The 21,072-nt window shown below is 55.1% G+C and overlaps 1 protein-coding gene across 1 annotated transcript in view; it reads left to right on the top strand.

Annotated features, from left to right (window-relative positions):
- SND1 (staphylococcal nuclease and tudor domain containing 1) overlaps positions 1–21,072 on the top strand; it is a 453,393-nt gene that overhangs the window by 273,999 nt on the left and 158,322 nt on the right. Inside the window, exon 15 of the mRNA XM_008174151.4 lies at positions 10,310–10,451. Within this exon, the coding sequence (XP_008172373.1) occupies positions 10,310–10,451 (142 nt within the window). The remainder of the gene's footprint in view (positions 1–10,309; positions 10,452–21,072) is intronic.

The raw sequence follows: 21,072 nt of genomic DNA, 5'->3' as shown, positions 1-21,072 counted from the left end.
TTCAGTGATGGCCACGTCTTTTCCCTGAGTGGATACAATTAATTTAGACCCCAATCAGAGGGACATTTGGCTCACATCTGAGCTGGCGTCCTTCCCTGACAGCTATTCTTTCCATGTAGCCCCATGCGGATACCAATCTGCGGCACAGTGAAAAGCTGGGACCAGGGTAACGTGGAGGTTTAATATTAAAATAACCCCAGGAATGTGGTGCTGATAGCATTGCTCTCGCCCGTATCTAATTTGGTTTTAAAAAAACAAACCAGTCCCACTGTTCTTGAATTTCCTGACAGCCGCTGAGGAATGTGCAGCGTGCTGCAAGATTTGCGTGAGTGCCGCAGGTCCCGGGGGAAGGTTTGCCGTAGCACGGGAGCCCAGCTGGGTTTAGGATGTGTGGAGCTTTGATTGCGGCTGCTCCTGCTGTAACCTCGACCTAAGGAAATCGAATCCCCGCTAACAATCCGTCTGCTAAAATGCCCTTTATTTGTGTGCCCTCTAGGGTCCCTGGCTCCCTTACTAGAGTGCGGTTTATGAACAGCGCTGCTCCCTCTCCATTAGCGCCTGCACTGCGAAGCCGAAAATAAATAAGACTTTGAAAGCTGTCCTAACGGAAGCTTTGGGAAGTGAGTCGTAATCTGTCACTTTGGTGTCAGCCTGCTGCTGATGACTCTATGGCTTACCGTGTAATAATTGCCACTCTCCACTTATTATTCCACATTAACGATCAGCGCTTGCCTGTCTCTTCCCCTCGCGGAGAAGCGCCTGCTTTGTGCTATGCAAATACGTGTGGATTTTAAGGTCATTCTCGAGAATATTTGAACACTGCTGCTTATTTTAGTTGTTGATGGCAGCTGGCTTGCGCTTGCCAGTCAGCAGAGGCTTGTGTTCCAGGATCCGCTCGCCTGCGCTGCTATAACCGCTCTGCTAGGCGAAGCTGGGAAATGTGGGGACTTTAATAAACTCCCCCTCTCACTTTCGGGGAGTAGCAGGAAAGTTCAGCCCACTGTGGGACCTTTTTCTGTTTTGCAGCTCATTTTTTCTGTAAGGTAATCAAACTGTGACTATATAGTGATTACCACTAATTAGTAGCCTTCATTAGCAGCTTCTATTTTAGATTTGCATACGTTAAACCTAAGTGGTTAATAGTTGGGTAATGAATTTTTTTCTTTGCTTGCAGATTGTGGTTACATGTGTTGTATTAACTTCTTGACTGCACAGCTGTGAAATAAGTTTCCAGGCTTGTGTTTTAAGGCTGGCATAAGTGGAAGCAGAGGCTCTCTCTAGTCAAGAACAACAAGGAGGTGTGCTTCAGGGTTAGCTAAGCATCTCATCCTCTGGTCAAAAAGGTGACTCCCAGCACCTGGTTCTTAAAAGCAGATTTCAGAGCGCTTTAGTTGTTACTTCTGTGGGAAGCTTCATTCTTTCAAAGGCAGGATCCGGGCAGTCTGATTAGAGCTGAAAAAAAGTGTACTTGTGTGTTTGCAAACTGGAAATTCCATTTGTTTTCACCCCAAATTGAATTTTTTCAAGTTTTTTCTTCCTGAAATAAAAACCCCAAAATAATTTGTTGGTGTTGAACAAAGCATTTGGAGTGGAATGGCAAATGGAAATGACATTTCAAAATGAAAATGTTGATTTGAATTGACATTTCTGGATCTTTTTCAGTGTGTTTCAGTCAAAGCTATTTGCTAAACTTGACCCAAATTTGTGAATAGTTTTAGTGCCTCTCAAAATGCATTTTTTTGACAAATTTACTGTTTGCCCAGTGTTAGGTCAGATACTATGGTGATGGGCTGCAGGGTAAAACCCTAAGAGAAGATAAAAGGCAGATACAGATTGTCACTTGTGTATGTTGGGGGTTGATTTTCCAAAGTGGCACAGGGGTTTCGGAATGTGCCATTGGCAGTCTGGGATCTGGGCTCCTATGTCTCTTGGTCCCAGTGCAGTGTAGATTAGAATTAGAATTAGAATTTCAGGTAGTTGAAAGCAGCTATCAAATCCTCCCCTCACTCTTCTTTTCTGCAGACTAAATAATCCCAGTTCCCTCAGCCTCTCCTCATAAGTCATGGGCTCCAGACCCCTAATCATTTTTGTTGCCCTCTGCTGGACTCTTTTCAATTTTTCCACATCCTTCTTGTAGTGTGGGGCCCAAAACTGGACACAGTACTCCAGATGAGGCCTGACCAATGTCGAATAAAGGGGAATGATCACGTCCCTCGATCTGCTGGCAGTGCCCCTACTTATACAGCCCAAAATGCCGTTAGCCTTCTTGGCAACAAGGGCACACTCTCAACTCGTATCCAGCTTCTCGTCCGCTGTAACCCCTAGGTCCTTTTCTGCAGAACTGCTGCCTAGCCATTCGGTCCCTAGTCTGTAGCAGTGCATGGGATTCTTCCTTCCTAAGTGCAGGACTCTGCATTTGTCCTTGTTGAACCTCAGCAGATTTCTTTTGGCCCAATTGTCTAATTTATCTAAGTCCCTCTGTATCGTATCCCTACCCTCCTGCGTATCTCAGTTTAGTGTCATCTGCAAACTTGCTTAGGGTGCAGTCCACAACATCCTCTAGATCATTAATGAAGATATGGGCAGGGGGGCAGGGATAGCTCAGTGGTTTGAGCATTGGCCTGTTAAACCCAGGGTTGAGAGTTCAGTCCTTGAGGAGGCCACTTAAGGATCTGGGGCAAAATCAGTACTTGGTCTTTTTTTTATAAAAATGTCTGCGTGCCGCCAGCTGGCCTCGTGGCACAACGGCAGCGCATCTGACTCCAGATCAGAAGGTTGTGTTCAAATCACATCGGGGTCAGGCAGGTGACTGTTGCGCCTTTGTCCTGGTGGGATTGCTCAGTGGTTTGAGCATTGGCCTGCTAAACCCAGGGTTGAGAGTTCAATCCTTGAGGGGGCCATTTAGGGAACTGGGGTAAAAACCTGTCTGGGGATTGGTCCTGCTTTGAGCAGGGGGTTGGATTAGATACCTCCTGAGGTCCCTTCCAACCCTGATATTCTATGGTTCTATGAAAACCGGCCCCAGGACTGACCCTTGGGGCACTCTGCTTGATACTGGCTGCCAACTAGACATGGAGCCATTGATCACTACCCGTTGAGCCCGACAATCTAGCCAACTTTCTAGCCATCTGTCCTTTTACTTTGTCCTTTCAGTGCACCTAACCTGAAGGATGGCAGCTCCAGCACTCTAGCCCTCGGAGAGTGGCAAGAGCTTAATATGTGGAATGGGTCCAGGTTCCACAGCTGGAGTCTCAAACTTACGGCACCTGGGAGTGCTTTGGTTATTGGTAAGATTGGTACCTACTGAACCGACAGTTCCATCTGTGTGTGTGGGCACTTTGCTGCTTGGGGGAAACGAATGCAAAACACTCTGTTCTTCTGTTTCCTGAGAGCTGCTGCACCCTGGTTCAGCTTCTTGTGAAAATAGGGAGTCTCTTGGCTGATAATCATAGAAGTGTAGGGCTGGAAGGGACCTTGAGTCATCTAGTCCAGTCCCCTGCACTCAAGGTAGGACTATGTAATAGCTGGACCATTCCTGACAGGTGTTTGTCTAACGTGCTCCCAAAAGCCTCCAGTGATGGAGATTCCACAACCTCCCTGGGCAATTTATTCCAGTGCTTAACCCACTCAAGTTAGGAAGTTTTTCCTAATGTTCAACCTAAACCATCCCTGCTGCAATTTAAGCCCATTGCTTCTTGTCCTATCCTCAGATATTAATGAGAGCGCTTTTTCTCCCTCCTTCTTGTAACAACCTTTTATGTACTTGAAAACTGCTGTCATGTCCCCTCTGTCTTCTCTTCTCCAGACTAAACAAACCCAATTTTTTCAATCTGCCCTCAGAGGTCATGTTTTCTAGACCTTTAATCATTTTTGTTGCTCTCCTCTGGACTTTCTCCAATTTGTCCACATCTTTCCTGAAATGTGGCATCCAGAACTGAATGCAATACTCCAGTTGAGGCCTAATTAGCGCAGAGTAGAGCGGAAGAATTACTTCTCGTGTCTTGCTCACAACACTTCTGCTAATACAGCCCAGAATGAGGTTTGCTTTTTTGTAACAGTGTTACACGGACTCATATTTAGCTTGTGATCCGCTGTGACCCCAAGATCCCTTTCCGCAGTACTCCTTCCTAGGCAGTCATTTCCCACTTTGTATGTGTGCAACTGATTGTTCCTTCCTAAGTGGAGCACTTTGCATTTGTCCTTATTGAATTTCATCCTATTTACTTCAGACCATTTCTGCAGTTTGTCCAGGTCATTTTGAATTTTAATCCTATCCTCCAAAGCACTTCTGTCCACAAGCTCTCTAAGTGTGCTCTTTATGCCATTATCTAAATCATTGATGAAGATACTGAACAGAACCAGACCCAGGACCGATCCCTGCAGGACCCCAGTCGATATACTCTTTCAGCTTGACTGTGAACCACTGATAACGGTTTTCCAACCAGCCATGCACCCACCTTTATCGTAGCTCCATCTAGGTTGTATTTCCCTAGTCTTTCTATGAGAAGGTCATGGGAGACCGCATCAAAAGCCTTAGTAAAGTCAAGATACACCACATCTACTGCTTCACCCCATCCACAAGGCTTATTACCCTGTCAAAGAAAGCCATCAGGTTGGTTTGACATGATTTGTTCTTGACAAATCCATGCTGACTGTTACTTACCACCTTATTATCTTCTAGGTGTTTGCAAATTGATTGCTTGATTATTTGCTCCATTATCTTTCTGGGTACTGAAGTTAAGCTGACTGGTCTGTAATTCCCCAGGTCAGCTCCTTGCTATTCTAGGATGTATTTCATTAGGCCCTGGTGACTTGAAGACATCTACAGTAACTTGTCCAAGTAATTTTTAATTTGTTCTTTCCCTATTATGTCCATCTGGCATTCACTGTGTCTGATGTCCCATCGCTACTGACCTTTTTGGTGAAAACAAACAAAAAAGTCATTTAGCACTTCTGCCATTTCCACATTGTCTGTTGTTGTCTCTTCTCTCTCTCTCGCCCCCCCCCCCCCCGCCCATGAATAATGGGCCTACCTTTGGTCTTCCTCTTGCTTCTAATGTTTTCTTGTTACTCTTTGTGTCAAGCTAATTTAATCTCAGTGCCTTGGCCTCTCTCATTTTGTCCCTACATACTCGTGTTTTGTTTATATTCATCCTTTTCATTTCTCTTCATGTCTACGTTGTGTAGGACTTGTTTCTGAGTGTCAGATCATTGACGCTCTCCTGGTGAAGCCAGGGTGGTCTCTTGGGATGCTTCTGGTGGATACAGCACTTCCCAGCCACCTGGTCCAAACAAACCGCCCCCACTGAGGGGTCCTGTCCCCCGCCTGACATGCCCGGTGTGGTGCGCACAGGCTGCAAATGGGGGTCGCCGGGGAGCCCCCTGCTGAAGGAAGCTGTCTGCGACATGTCACGAATAGCAGGGCTTTGCCTGGGCGGTCTAGTCGGTCTCTCCCATTCCGAATTCCTGGCACTGCCATGAATAGAAAGGGAAGCCAGTGTACAGTCTCCATCAGCCCCAGCTGGGAGGGGAGGTTGGTCCAACGGGGTGGGGGGGACTTTACAGGGAGAGTTAGGAATGTCGGGCTGGAAGGGAGCAAGTCCAGTCCGTGTGATCGTAGGCAGCCCCAGCGTATCATTCCCTTCACAAACGTACCAGGCTGGGTTGTTATCCCCCCCAGCGCCCAGCGGAGGCTGTTCCGGAGCCTCCCTTCTCTGGTGGTTAGAAACCTGCTTCTCATTTCCAGCCTGAATTTGTTCCTGGCCAGTTTATCCCCATTTCCTCTTGTGCCAACATTGTCCTTTAGCGTCAGTGCTTACCCCTGCTGTATTTGTAGAGAGCAGTCCGCTCCCCTCTCAGCCTGCACTGTGCTAGGCCAAACAAGCCAAGCTCTCCCAGGCTCCTTTCATAAGACAGGCTTCCTTTCCCCGGATCATCCCAGTAGCTCTCAGCTGCACCTTTCTGCTTGGTGACGAACCGTACACGGTATTCCAAAGGAGGGCTCACCAGTGCTTTATCCAATGGCATGAACACTTCCCTCGCCTAATGCACACTAGGATTGCACTTACTTGTTTTACAGCTGCGTCACGTTGGTGGCTCATCGGCATCTGTGATCGACCTACACGCCAAGGCCTCTTCTCTGTGGCTGTCACCCAGTGAGCCCTGAGCTTATAGCAGACATTCTTGTTGTTAGCCCCTTGCACTTGGTGCTCTTACATTTCATCCCATTGCTGTTACACCAGGCTTCAAGGCCTCCCTGTATGATATTCTGATCCTTCTCTGTATTGACGATGCCTACCAACGTGGGGTCCTCCGCACGTTTTGTTAGCGCATTCCTGCTTCTTGTGCCAAGGCCATCAATGAAAATATCTAAATGGGAACAGTCCCGAGTCAGATCCTTGAAGAACTCCTCCAGCCCGAGTCGAGGGAACCCAGAACAACTTCTTCCACGGCCCCCTGCAGCTTGCTAGTGAAGCGGCTTATAGGCTGTGTAGTCTAGTGTCTGGAGTCAAGACCCCTGGGTTCTAATCCAGGTTCTCCCTGACTCCCGGTGTGACCTCTGGCCTGGTTTGCAGGGGAGCTGGGCTCCCATGCGGTTCTGTGTCTGTACAGCACTCTAAGGCCCTCTGGTCCGTCACAGGTATTTCTCTAGCCTTCAGTTGAGTGTCACACAAGCTTCAATGCATTTACCCTCCGTGCTATTATACCAGGGAGATTAAGTGACTCACCCAGGGCCTCACAGGGAGTCAGTGATGGAGCAGGGAATTGAAGCCAGATTTCTCAAATCCCAGGCTACTGCTCTAACCGTTGGGCCGTCCTTCCTCTCTGGTGAGCTGCTGTACGGTTGGAGTGCAAAGCGTTGTTATTGCCTAGCTCGGCGTCAACTGCCTGCTTCTAACGCTGTCATCGCTTTTCTTGTGCCCCCGGGGATCGGCAGCTCCAGATGGGCCACGATAGTCTCCTTTCTTCCCATCTTCAAGTCTAATCTGCCATGCCGCTGCCAAGGCACCTCTCGCTGTCCTGGGGCGGGGGCTCCGCTCCAAAGATTGATGACTGCCTCCACTCGCCTGGTCCCTCCTTGGTTTCTTTTTTGGTCACATCTGAAATGCTGCAGGTCGCGTCCTGTTAATGAGAGTCTGAGAGGTGCAGACGCATGTTGTCAGTCGGGATTCGGCTGTTGTCAACGTACGCGCTGCTCCCACTCTCCCCTTGCCACTTAATTTTCCCGGAGTGACACGCGGGCTTGTCTTCGTAGCCTGGCTCGCACTCTGGTCTAAGGAACGTATGCAGATAGCCGGTTCTTTTCGCCCGCTGACTGCGCTGGAAATAATGAGTTTCCGAGGCAGGGGGGAGCTGGTTCCAATTTACATTCAAGTCCCATAGCTGGAGCAGCGAGCTCTCTGCTCTAACCTTTGCCATAAAATATGGCATTTTGAATGCCCCTGCTCCTTCCCAGCGCGTCTTTTTCTGCAGTGCAAGCCGTTCAGCGGTGGGGCCGGATCTTGGGAACATCCTATTGATTTTATTTCTGTGATCTAGTGAGTTTCCATCTACATCTCTGCTTTAGCAGTCTCGTCAGGCAGCCCTTCGGTGAACTAGAGCCAAGCTTTTCCTGAAGGGAAGAAAGTTTCTGGCTGCAGCTAGTTTCTCCCTTCTCTTCCTTTGCAGTTCATTTTTCTAAATTAGGGACACAGTGAAATAAAAAGCCACCTGGCTGTGTTTTATTTTAGCAACAGCTTTTTTTTTTCCGGGTGAAATCAATCAGACGCCCGTGACGTTTAGTGTCTTGCGTCTGAAATGTACAGATTGCTCCGTTTTTGGCTAAGGCCTCTGGTTCAAAAGGCGTGACTAACCTAGCGATTGGAGATAATCAGTTCGGTAATGCGTTCCCAAATTGTAGGCCCAGCCTATGAATAATGGCCTGAGATTTAAACCTGTTTAGCAAATGGTCTTAATCTGTTGGTGCTTTCTGACCTGTTGGATGCTTGTCCTGTTTGCCTCTGCTCCGTTCTGGGGTGGGGAGGGAAGTTGGGCATGTGGGAATTTTCCACGAACTTAGGCTGCTGGTCTGCTCTGGCTTCTATCAAGGAAAGCAGCAGTGAGCTGGGAGGAGACTGTCTTCCTGCTGTTTCTGCTGTGATGGGTCCGTTTGAAAGAACACTGAATCCCATTACTGTAAATATCGTTCTGAGCCCTCCCTCAATGTCTGGGCCTGTCTAATGAAAGCGTGCCAGGCATTAAAGTGTGGTGCTGCACGCATTTCACCGAGCACCGAGTCCCTCCACCACCACCGACCCTCGCTCACGGCGCGTTGATTTTTCACTAACCAATATGCATTAATTTATATACAGTGGCTTGTTGCTAGGAGTGGAGCAGGCAGCAAAGTGCGGTATTCAGTTGAGGCAAGATTCCCTGCGAAAGGGAAGCACTCGCTGCTCTGCCGGGGGCTGCGTCGGCCCCGGGTTATCTTTCACGGGGGGGTGAGAGGTTGCTGGAGTTGGGTGTCCCGGGCCAGCTGGCGTATCTCCTATCCACCCGCACCAGTGCTCGAATGGCGGGTTTTAGTGGAACAGCCTAGGGCAGAGGAGTGGCCGGGCAGGGGGCAGCTGTCTGCAGAGGATTTTGGCACCTGCCGCCTTGCTGCGGTGTCTTAAACAAGTGAAACTGGGCATCTAGCGTGATGGGTGGGGAGGGGATCCCAGGGGTGGCTCTGAACCTGACAGGAAGAGCGCGTTCTCGCAGCACAGAGGTCCTGAGACACAAGCTCCTTCCTTGAGGAAGGCCGGGAGCTGTGCCAAGGTCACAGGGAGCTGCCTGGATCCAGGCACGCAGACTGGGGCCAGGTAGATAACTGAGCGTTTAGTGATGATTTGTATTAGCATAGCGCCCGGGAGCCCAGCCGGGAGCCAGGCCCAAATTGCGCTAGGTGCTGTACAAACACAGGATGAAAAGCTGATCCCTGCCCCAGAGAGCTCCCCATCAGAGTATGAGACGCGATGACAGGTGGAGACAGACGGATGGGGGAGCACATGGAAACACACACACAGTCCTGGTATCTGCTCAGCCCTGAGTGCTCCATGGATCGTCTGAGCGGCTGGTCTCCCTAGGGGCCCCGGATTCCTGGGGCTGAATTCGGCAGGGACCATCAGCCACTCGTGCCCAGATGCTGCCCCATAGCTAGCAGGGCATGTGGGTGTTTCTCGGGTGCTGTTGCCCTGGCTTGCCGGAGCAGGTTCAGAGACCTGACCCGAGCAGCCTCGTCGGCTGGGGAAGGAGACTATGGGAGCCCAGCATTCAGGCCTTGTCTATGCAGGAAAGATTTTCCGTACAAACTTGGGTGCATTTAAACCAGTTTATCCCGGTGTAGCCCCAGGCCTGCCGGTCCGGGAGAAGAGCTGCCCTTTCTCCATGCAGCTTGTGTCACTTGGGAAGAGATTTAAGCCAAGCCAAATAGAAGAGTCCCAGGCCAGGGAGGGGGAAGGGCGAAGGGCAGCTCAACCATGAAAGTGTCCGTGGAGGCAAGGCCTTGGAGACCCCTGTGTGGAGGCCAGCCTGGCTCCCCGCTGACTGTCCTGCTGGGCGGGTGGAGGAGAGGTGGTCACGCCGGGGACTCGAATCACTGTCAGTGAGATAAGGGACTGTTCAGGGCAGCGCCAGGCCTTGTGTGGTTTGGGCCCTGGCCCTGCTGCCCGCTAGGGAGCTGGGCCGTAGCACTGCTCGCAGCCTACATGCAGCTGGGCGTACGAGTGGCCATGTTCCCACACCTGTGACTTGCTGCCATGTGCCCGTGGGGTGCCGGACAGGAGTACCTGACTGCTGCCCTGCCGGGAAACTCAGCTCTCCCCTTCCCTGCTGAGGAGCTCCCTAGTGCAAATGTGCCCTGCTAGCTAGCATGCTGGGGGCTGACCCCACCATCTGCGGGGCCGGGAGCTGGAGGCAGGGTTTGGTTCCCTGGAGCAGACTCTCCACCTCGCCCTTGACGGCGCTGTGCTCCCCAGGGAGAGTCTCCCAGCCAGCCAGGTACAGCACTGACAAGGCCAAGCCCCATCTTAATGGTGACTCGTTATGGGCCGAGTGCCGCTGTCCCCTCTGACTCGTCAGCCCTTCTGTCCCCAGCCAGCAGGCTTCAGCCTCTGGCCTGAGCGGCAGGGGCCTGTGCTCGGAGGCCAAGGCTCTGGGTTCGATCCCTCGCCAGCCCAGGCTGGGGGTTGTGTAACTGGCTGACACGAGGGCGCTGTGCCTTGTCCCACGGGGGTGTGGGTTCCCCCTCGCACCATTGGTCTCGAACGTTCTCCTTTCTCTCTCCCAGGACACCCAGAAGGCCAAGCAGTTCCTGCCCTTCCTGCAGCGGGCCGGCCGCTCCGAGGCGGTGGTGGAGTACGTCTTCAGCGGCTCTCGGCTCAAGCTGTACATGCCAAAGGAAACCTGCCTTATCACCTTCCTGCTAGCAGGTGAGCCAGCCTCGTGTCTGCGGGGGTGGGGCTTGTGCCTCGTGTCTGCGGGGGTAGGGCTCGTGTCTGCGGGGGTGGGGCTTGTGCCTCGTGTCTGCGGGGGTGGGGCTTGTGCCTCATGTCTGCGGGGGTAGGGCTTGTGCCTCGTGTCTGCGGGGGTGGGGCTTGTGCCTCGTGTCTGCGGGGGTGGGGCTTGTGCCTCGTGTCTGCGGGGGTCCCTTGCTGGGCGGGCAGCGGCTCAGCCTGCCCTCGATCTGTGGTGCCCGGCGGGGGCATGGCACAGGAGCTCTCAGGCCCGCCATGCCGCAGCGTGAGCAGGGTTTGGAATGGGGGAAGGTCCTCAGTCCGTCTGTCCATGCCAGTGCCCCAGCTCCCTTTGTGACTGATCTGAGTCTGATTCCCCTAAGGCCAGGGGGGCACAGAGTGCACTCTCCCTCCGGGGTCTCCCCTCCCCACGCTGCTGTGGGCACATCCCCTCTGTGTGTAGGGGAGCGAGCAGCACTGAACCCAGCTCTGGTGCCTTCCTGCACCTCGGCCGCATATCCTGCGCTGTGTAAACCTGCCTGGTACCCTTCAAGGTGCAGAGGCTCTTCTTCCCCGGTGCCTGCTTTGACACTGGGGCAGTGTTTCTAGGGGACCCCCCCCAACTTATCTCCAGCACAGAGCCCGTTTTCTTCCACCTCCCATGGCTCGCTGCCTCCTGCGGGGGGAGATCCAGGTTTGAACCCTGGCCCCGGCCCCCTCCTGGTGGCTCCGGTACCTGAGCCAGCTACACTGCTCTGTTCCATACACGTGTAGCTCTGTCTGTCTGGCGCCTTCATCTCTCCCAGCAAAGCGCAGCCACGAGCCGTGTGCTCGGAACAATGTTCCTTTATGCACCCGAGGAGCCAAGCGCTGCGTTTCTTCCCCGCTGACGAGCAGTAAAACGTGTCTTTCTTGGCGCTCGCTGCCTCCTGGAGGGGCTGCGTTGTTACGGGCGAGGCAGCGCCTTTCCCCATCACACTCGGCACTGAGCCCTTGAAGCCTGCTCTGCTTCTTCGTTCTCGCGGATCTCTCGGGTGATGAATCTCGCCTGGCTGCAGTGGGGCTTGCTGGCAGCCGCTTGCCATCTGCCCCGGGTCTCCTCCTCCCTGCCAGGCTCTGGGAGCTGCCTCCCCTCCCCTCCCCTCCCCTCGTCTTTCGGCAGGTAGATGGGGTGACAGGACGCAGTGCATCTGGCTGAAGGATATGGGGCCCGAGATCACAGCTGCTTCCCCCACTGTCAGTTCTTGTAGAGCGTCTCTCTCATTGCATGTGAAGTTAATGATCACTCTGCAACTTGCTCTGCCTTCTAGAGGGATTAATTGAGCTGGGGCGCCGTAATCAGACATGACTGCGGGCTCTGCCGAGGCAAGAGTGCTGAGCGGTCAGACTCCCGGTGCTGGGGCTGCGCACGCCCCGGCGCTTGTTTGCACTGCATCTCTGCTCTCCCTGGAGCTCCCCCTTCCTCCTGCCATGGTGCAGAGAGGGGTCTCTGGGTCACTGGCAGGCAGTCCTGGCTGTTGGCCTACACACAGACCTCGGCTTTCTTCCCTCCGCCGGTCCCCAGGGAGATCCCACGTGGCATGGGCAGCTGAGCCTTTGAGTCATGATGTAGGAGGAAGGCAAAACAGCTGGCTCTGGTTCAGCGCTCTTTGTTTTACTAACACTTCTGTTTATCCCGCCACGCTTCTCCGCCTGGTGCCTAGATCTGGGCGTTTCCTGTGACCCTGTGGAAGGAAAATGCTGCACTGGGGCTCTCTTCCAGGTGAGGGATGCCCTTACGGTGCCCAGCCAGGCCGGTGTAGAGTATCCCAAGCCCCGCTGGTCTCCGCTCCTCTCGGGTGCCCCGACGTCACCGGCTCCATGGTGACACTGCTCTGTTCGGTCTCCATGCAGCCAAGTTCTTCTCCAGCCAGCTCTCGGAGCGGCTCGGGCGGAGTCCGAGTGGTAGTGGGGTCACTCCGTGGCCTCCCAGCGGGCTGCTGGTGAGTCTGCTGCAGCCCTCCCAGAGTTGGGTCCTGAATCTCATTGAGCAGTGAGCTGAACAGATGTGAAATGTATTAGCCGGTAGCTACAGCGGAGTGTTGGGAAAACAGCTGTGGCCCTTGTGTCCTAAAAGCCCTCTGTAAATCAGGCAACGGTTCTGAGCCTCTTGTGGCTCACTGCCGGGAACTCCGGGCCCTGTTCTGCCGGCTGCCTCTGCTCCTGGCTTCGCAGGTGTTTGGTGTCCGGGGCCGGGGGGATGTGTTTGAGGGGGTGGTGTTGCTGTTTGCAAGCTGTTGGGCTCCCTGTGCCACTGCCGCACATGGCTACATCCTGGACCTGAGGCTCTTGTGGCCGAGCATATGGCCGGCTGGACAAACTCTCTGTGACGAGATGGCATTTCTCCCCGCCGCTTTGCCCTGCACCCTGGCCTGGGCGCCGGCTCCGGTGCAAGCTGTGTGCTAGGAAATGGGTTTCTCTGCAATAGCCATCCAGTCACCCTGGCTCAGGTCCCCAATCTCTGAGCCGGACAAGCCCTCAGGAATCCTCAGGGGTGGTTTGAAAGGAATCTGTGGGAGCTGCTAGGAATGGCTCTCCCCACCAGCTCCAGTGTGATCGATGGCTGGAGGCAGGTAGTGCTCTCTGCAGTACTTGGGTGCTGTCTGTCTGGCCCTGTTGCAGCGTAACCCAGGTGCCCGGTGTGTGACGCTGAATGTGTTTATGGCTCTCCTGGTAGAGGGGATGCCCAGCACCCCTGGCTGTACTCACGGGGGGTGGCAGATGGCCCAGACCTCTGGGTACAGAGCGGGATTTGTGCACCTTACATTTTTGGTGGGGAGCATGTTGGCCAGCTCTTCTGGGATGTTACGTTTCCACCTGGGCAATCCAGAATCTCCCGTCTGGCTTTGATTCGGGTCACTTGTCCTCATCCCTCTGCCCCACTTCTGACTGAAGCCAGGCCTCTCCCATGGCTACGAACCCCCAGCCTGGCACTAAGTAGGTGGCCCCACAGATGTTACCCAGAGAGGCAGGACGGGATGGTATGGCTCTGCCTGTCTCTGGTCTGCTGCGGGACTGGGCTGAGCACCCAGGTTCCTTACAACGCAGAGTCTGGCGTTGGATTAGCTCCTCCTCGGGACACGCTGCTCCCATCATCAGACTCTGAGGCCATCTACACTACCTGGCTTTCTGTTCTATTTCCCCTGCCTCTTTCCCGGGGCAGCTCAGCCTGTGGGGTGCCAGAGGCTGTCTCCACTGCACACCATGTAGGGTAGGTGTGGTACGTGGCGCAGTGAAAGGCAGGTTCCTCACTGCTGGCACCTTTCCCACTGCCTGCTTCCTGCCAGAGCCTTTCCCCACTGCTGGAGTCTTTCACTGCAGTGGGGAAAGGCTCCGGCCGTGGGACACTCTGCTGCTCGAAACAGCCCAGTTGCCATGGGAGGCACTGGCTGGGCGAGTAGAGCCCTAGAAGTACCTATCCAGCTACGGTCCCACAAGGTTCAGGCGTGTCCCTGTCTACACTGCTGTTTGGACCCTCGCCCTCCACTGGGGAGGGAGGCCACTCTGCCTCGTTGTCAGAGGCGGTAGTCTTCCGGCTCGGGCCACACTGTACGCAGTCTGTGGTTCTGGGCCCGTCTAACAGAGGTAAACACACCACAATAGTCTGGGGCTCTGGTCCCTACCCATGGGCGGGGCAGTGCCTGACTGTCTTTAGCCCCCAGCCTCTCAGCTGGGGTTGACAAAAATTAACAGTAGGGCCCCAGCCCGCGGGGCTGATAACTGGCTGTAGCCTAAGCCTCCGGGCCTAAGATAGCCGGCAAACACACCCAGTCAATAGCTCTAGCCCTGTGGGTGGGGCAGAGCAGGGAGCAGGCTTTAACTTCAGCTTGTGGGCTAAGGCAGCCAGCAAACACACACAGTCTCGGGGTTCAGATAGGCATGAGCACCCACACAGTCTAGGGGCTCCAGAGAGGTTGAGCACCCAACGGGCAGTCTAGGATGCTAGTGGGGTGGGGGTGGTCAAGCAGCACAGTCCTCCTGGCCTAAACTGGGGAGTCGGCCACCCGAGGGTGGAGAGGCAGGGGGACGCGGGCCCACCCTACTCCACCGCGTCCCAGCCCAGGGCCCTAACAGTGGCAGAGTGATCCGCCACTGGGTTGGCAGGGGTCCAGCCGCAACACGCCGACCCAGCAGTCAGCCCTGTATCCGGCCAGTCGTCAGCTGCCCCTGGGCTCCTTCCTACCTCCCCGGGGTTTGGTACTTCCAGTGTCCACTGGTCCTCAAGCTCCTCTGGATATACAGCTGATGGCAGTCCCTCGCCTGGGTCTGTCTCCTCTGAGGGCAGGGTGCGGCCGAGCCCAGGTTCGGCTCCCGGTGCCACAGCAGGGCAGAGGCGTCCATCTCCTCCACTGGCTCCGGCCCAACTGAGCTGCAGAGCTTTCCTTTTATACTTCCTGCCCCGCCCTTGAGGGGGTGGGGCGGGTTGGGCTCCGCCCACCAAGGGGAGTGTAGTGGTGCCTCAGTCCACTGTCCTAGGGGTGTGTGTAATGTACGCGCTCTCTGTGCTGCCGAAAGGAGAGTGTGGTGTAGATGTACCCGTTGTGTACAGCAGCGGCTGGCAGGTTGAGCCACCTCTCATGTGCCCCTGCTCGGCGCAGGGCTGGCAACCCGGCGTGTTTACACCAGCACTCCTGCCACTGGAGCTGCACCAGCTGTGGAAACAGCATGGAGTCTCCTGAAAACCTGCTGAGCGGGTCTGTTGCGGTCGAGGGAATGTCTGGGCTAAGGTGCTACACTGCCCAGTGTTACACAAGCTCGGGCTTGGTACACAGGGACCTCCGCCTGCTCGCACCATGGCAAACGCACCACCGAACAGCCTGTTCACCTCTGCTAAGGACACGGAAAACAAGGAAAAACAGCTACAGCCTGGCAATGTAAACTGCTGAGTAAAGCTTTTCCTGTAACAGCCTCCCGGGTCCCCTTTCCCTTTCGCTGGAGGGAGCTGGGGAAGGAAAAGGCCCTTGTTTGCCAGTCGCTGAGATGGTAGAAAGCCAGTGATCGCTCTCCTTTTGGGGAGACGGGCTGGGGCTGCTGCTGCGTCCAATCCCGGTTTATCCCGGGGGGTGGTTGGGATTCAGCCGGAGCCAGCAGGGTGGCGAGGTCAGCTGGGTCCCTTTCTCTGGCCACCACTCCGGCTCGGGAGGGAAAAGGCCCAGGGGATGGTGGGGGATGGTGGAGCTCGCTCCCGTAGCTTCTGTCTGTTCTTCTGTGTCTTCCCCCAAAGCCTCTTGCTGCAAGGACCCAAAAAGGGGTGATGGGTGGAACAGCCCATCTCCTCGTTACATTGTCTGCCACTTAGGCCTAGTTTCCTATCCCAGCTTTGGGTCACTGATTTCTAACGTAACTCAGTCCTTGAGCTGTATCTGGAGGCCGTTTTGTTTGGACTAATTTGGTTTTTTTGCCCCTTCGTACGTTTTCCCTATAGGTTATTGTGACCTCTTCTGCACTGTCATGCACTCTTTGCAGCTGAGCTCACGACGAGGGTAAATACGTAGACCAATTATTGTAACAGGTACGAGGCCTCCATCACCCCCAGTTACTAAGAGTCTCCAGTTTCTGGGGAGGGCTATTGGCAGAGGGAAGCTGTTCCATAAAACCGGCCTGGGGATAGGATGACCACGGAGTTCCCCCTGCACTGAGCTCTGATCGGCTGGGGGGCTGCCCGGAGAATTACGGACACACCATTGATGTGTTTTGTGCGCATCCCTCTTCCAGAAGCTAGAAGAGATGTTCCTGCCCCAGTAAAGCTGGTTCATTTTCTAGCTTGTGCACCAGCATCACTGACCGCTTGGAACCTATTGCATTCATTAATGTTGCAGGATCTGCATGGAAAGGTAGGGGAGAGTTTTTATTGTTCCTGTAGGTCCTACAAAAATGCTGAACAGTGTTGTGGTTTTTTTTTTTAAAGAACTCCTATTACTGGTCCATTTCTGAACTAATACTTAGCCCGTCTGTAGCCCTTCCCAAATGCCGTGGAGCCTTTATTAATAGCTACCAGGCTCTGTTGGCAGACTAGCTGGTGGTAGCGGCAGCAGGTACAAATAACCAGAGGAGGCTGCCGCGCTCCCTTTGTCCTCGTGGATGGGACCAGCTCTTCCTCTCCGACGCTGTTGACTTCAGGGTACTTGATTATTGTGCAAGTTGCAGTGCACAGAGCTTCCCGCCTCCCCTGCTGTGTTCTCCTGGCTCCATCAATGGGAGACAATGTGGGGCTGTGTTTATCTCTCTTGTTCTTGTTTCTATGGTGATAACCATGTACAAAGGATAACCCTGAACACTGATCGTTCTTAACTCAGTTATGAAAAATTCAGTAAGCGCATAAATAAATAGACAGGCGTCACACAGACAGGAGGGTTCTGTAGACTCTGGCTCTCGCCTCTACCAGAGGAAGAAATTTTCAGGATACATTTAAATTTACAGCCTTAACCTGCTTTTAGTCCTTTTATCCGGGAGATGGAGAGCAATCTGTGCCCTTGAAAAGGAGACGCTTGACAGAGGAGCGGGGTCTTTCTTCCTTCCTAGCTCCCCCACTGCTGCTGTCTTTGACCTCCTCTCTCCTTCCCTGGGCCTCTGAAATTACCTGCTGGTTAGAGACCCACCCCACCCTGAGAAGCTCTGAGAGGCTCAGGGAACCTGAGCAGCAGAAGGCTGGTCTGCCGGCTAACGCACTGGGCTGCAGCTCAGGGATCTGTGTGGGGTGGCCTTGGGCACGTCACTGATTCTCTCTGGGCCTCAGCTCCCCTTCTGTGCGGCGTGGATAACGACGCTGCCTTTCCCCCCTGTCTTGTGAGCACTGTGGGGCAGGGACCCTGCATCACTCGCGGGTGGGCTATGCCAGGCGGATCTCAGCCGGGGCCTCCAGGAGCTACTAGGATAGTAAGAACCGGAACCAGCACCAAGGGCCCCTCCTGATGCCACTGTGCATGGAATGGAGTGGGCAGCGCACTGGAGTTCTGCACTGCATCCCTTGTGGCTCGGACAGTGACAGGCAAGGGACTCTCTGGTAGGGCCTGTGTGCTCCAGCAGTGTGGAGTGGGCGGGGGGGGTGGGGTCCATGTGTCGTTCAGCAGCTGGAGAGGGCAGGGCTGTGGCACTGAGTTCCTCCGTGGCTGCAGAGCCCAGGTTGTGCCGTGCGTGCGCTGTGGGATTTGGAGTAGATGTTTTGCAGCTGGTGAAGCTGTTAGAGAGGCCCGGCAGATAGGGACTGTCCTGGGGCTCGGGGACCTGGGTCCTATTCCCAGCACTGCCACTGGGCAAGTCACTGCCCCTCTATGCCTCGGTTTCCCCAGCCGTGAGAGGGGGTGATGGTGCGGGCTTGCCTTGGTGAAGCCCTGTGAGCTACAGATGGACAGCGCTGTCAGAGAACAGTTGTGGGGTTCTGCGCTGGATGTGGCAGCTGCTGCAGAGATGGCCAGTGGTGGGTTGCTGCAGAGATGCCTGCTGCCCATGCCGGTGGGCAAATGTGCAGCTTTCCAGCCCCCATCTCAACGCTACGCAGCTGCGTGTTGTGTGCCCGGCTCCTTTCCCCCCCTCGCGGCTGCCTGTTCGCTGTGGATCAATTGCTGTGAGTCCATGCTCCTCGTCCGTTCGCAGGACCCCACCGGCCGGAGCGCCAGCTTCATCAGTGCTGCTTGTGCTGGGGAGATGGCGCACTCCAGCCGTGATGGTGATCCTGCAGCTTCCTTCCCCGGGAGTGACTGGAGATCTCACCTATGCAAACTGTCTGGAACGTAGGGACTTCCCACCACTGCAGTGTCTATCTCTGCGCTGCACAGCTGGGCGGAAGGAAGTGTGCACCCTGCGCAGTGTGCAAAGGCCTTGCTGCTTCCATAGGCCCATTTTCCAGAATCTGAGCTAGACGTGTGCTTGTGGGAGGCGTGTGCGAAGCCAGCTCCTCCGTGTGTGGGCACAAGTCACTGCGCAATCTTGTTTATAATTAACTAGCCTTAAAGTCAGCTGCAAAAGACAAGGAAGACTCCCCGTGCCAGGGCCTCTGACATCTTAAAATTTTAATAAGCGATAAAACTCCCACTTGGGGGGGAAAACCACTAAATAACGTGTCTGCGGGATGGCAGGCTTGGAAGCAGCTGGCACGGGGGATTCTCTCGGCTTGCCCTGAGAGCTCATCTCCAGTGCTACCCCAGTGCCAGTCACGCCCTGTGTGCTCTGTATGAATACGCGTCGCTGTTCATTCGGAGTGTAGAGCCAAACTCCCTCTGCACCACGACTCCCGCTCCTTGGGCTGGACTTGGTGCCGTTCTTGCACCCGGCTGGCAGACTGCGGGGTTTGGCTGCGCAATGCTGCTCTGGGGTGATTTCTGCATACTCACGAACCCCCTGCGGGAGCTGGGAGGGCAGGACTGGCACCACCGAGTTGCTCAGAGGAAAGGCATGGGGAACGTTCTTGCCAATCAATTCTCCCGCCACCCTCCCCCCCCCGCCCCCAATGAATTAGGGCAGCGAGATGCTCCCCCAGCACAACACTGCTAGGGCCTCTGTATGTCTGAGAGGAATCCTGCACTGCTGTCGCAGGGGCATGAATGATTCAGATGGCTGGTGTAATTGTGTTCCCTGCGTTTCTGCCCTTAATGAGACAATTAGTGGGGCTGCTGAGACTTCAGAATTCTTTGCTTTCTGTAATTGAATTACTGTTTTATGGAAATCCCCCTCCAGCCCCCCACTTCCTCTCCATGCAGAAAGCCGCCGTTCCTTTCCAGGATGGCTTCACCCAGGCCCGGGTGCTGCGCTGGCTGGGGAGAGTTTGCCTCAGAGGTCTGGGGCAGCAGCCGCTGAAGCTGTGTGGGTTCGTTTGGCGCCAGCAGGGCTGTAACAGTGGCCAGGAGGCAGCTGGCCTAAAGCGCGGTATGTAGACATCAGAGCCTCCCCCGTCGCAGCACAGGCTCCCCCCAGGACACGGTGTCGAGGTCCTTGTCTGAACGACGTGGGGCCTTAGCGATGCCCTGTGCTCTGGGAGCATCCCTGCACCACCCCCGGGGGCTAATGGACGAGCTGCCTGTCACGAGGTGGGGGGCTTTCTGGGGGAGGGATAGCTCAGTGGTTTGAGCATTGGCCTGCTAAACCCAGGGTTGTGAGTTCAGTCCTTGAGGGGACCACTTGGTCCTGCTAGTGAAGGCAGGGGACTGGACTCAATGACCTTTCAGGGTCCCTTCCAGTTCTATGAGATAGGGGACTAGTCCAGGGCACCCCAAACCTTGCTGGCTCCTGCTGGGAGCACATGGTGTCCTCCGGTCACACCCGGCACATGGTGACTAATGGAGCTCCTCCATCCTGGGGGGAGGGGGAAGGGACGAGATCGGGCAGAGTCATGTTACTTGCATGCCTCAGTGGGATACCTGGCTGACAGGTGCCATAGGAGAACCTGCACAGAGCTCTGAACCATGACGATTCCTAGCTCTTGGTGCGTCACTATCATTATCCCCATTTCACAGGTGGGGAAACTGAGGCACAGAGCACGGCAGTGACTTGCCCAACATCCCCCAGCAGGCCAGCACCCGAGCCTGGAACAGAGCCCACATCTCCTGAGTGCTCTAGTCAGTAGGCCCCACAAGATACCTGGCAGGGTGCAAGTCACTGTGGCAGGTGGCTGGCATGTTGCCCTGTGTGGAGACCCCCAGCACTGGGGGCTGGCTCCTGTCTTTGTTAGCGTGGCTGCCAGAGGTGCTCCTAGGCCTTTGCGTTTAGCTCTCCTTGAGAGACAGCCCCGTTGTTAAGAGCCAAGGACCCCAGCACAAGGCAGCATGTTCCCACCAGCCTACAAGGCCCCTCCGCCCATGGACTGAGGCTCCTGGGAGGGGGAATCAAAGGGCTTTCGGGACACTAGGGAGTCCTGTATCTGCCTGGCTGGCAAGATGGGCCCAGAGACATTGCCCTTTGCTGTCGCACTCGTTGCTGGGCGACCGGGGTCTCTGCCCCGCGGCCTCACAAAGGCTAAGAGCCCAGCCCATCCCTGCTTGCCCACAGGAGTTCTCCAGCCCCTGGTGCCTGGGCGAGGTGGGAAGCAAGATGTACCCGGCCTGCGTTGGCACGTTCCTGCCTGGTAACGCTGATGTCAGGCCCGTTAGCCTGTGCAGTTGCTGTGCATGGCATGTGGCCTCCAACACAGGCCATGCCCCCCACACACACCTGGGGGAGTGGGGGAGATCAGCTGCATGGGGTGTTCCCAGCCCGCTCGAGTTCCAAGGCTTTGGAGGGAGCTGCGTGTTCAGGTGGGAACCCCCCCTTCCCCCAGTAGCAGGGCTGCTGCGTCACCCGGCCTCCTCGCAGGCAGCAATTACCCCACCCTGCTTAAGAGCCGGGTCTGCTGCCGCTCCGGCTGGTGGGAGCAGGCGAAGAGTCTGCAGCGTACAATTATCTCCCCCATTTATAGTTCAGCCAAGTGCCTGGCTGGTGATTGGCATGAGCATGCTGTGCCTTTCCAAAGGCAGCGTTAATTGAAATGGGTTTCCCACTGTCAGAACCAGTCACCTGTTGCCCCGCCCCCGTTTACCAGGCAACTGGAGGCCCTGGTGGCCGTCCCCTGGGAACAGCGGTTAAATAT

Source organism: Chrysemys picta, chromosome 1, assembly GCF_011386835.1.
Source record: "Chrysemys picta bellii isolate R12L10 chromosome 1, ASM1138683v2, whole genome shotgun sequence".
Taxonomy (NCBI): Eukaryota; Metazoa; Chordata; order Testudines; family Emydidae; genus Chrysemys; species Chrysemys picta.
This window is presented reverse-complemented; position numbering and strand designations above follow the sequence as displayed.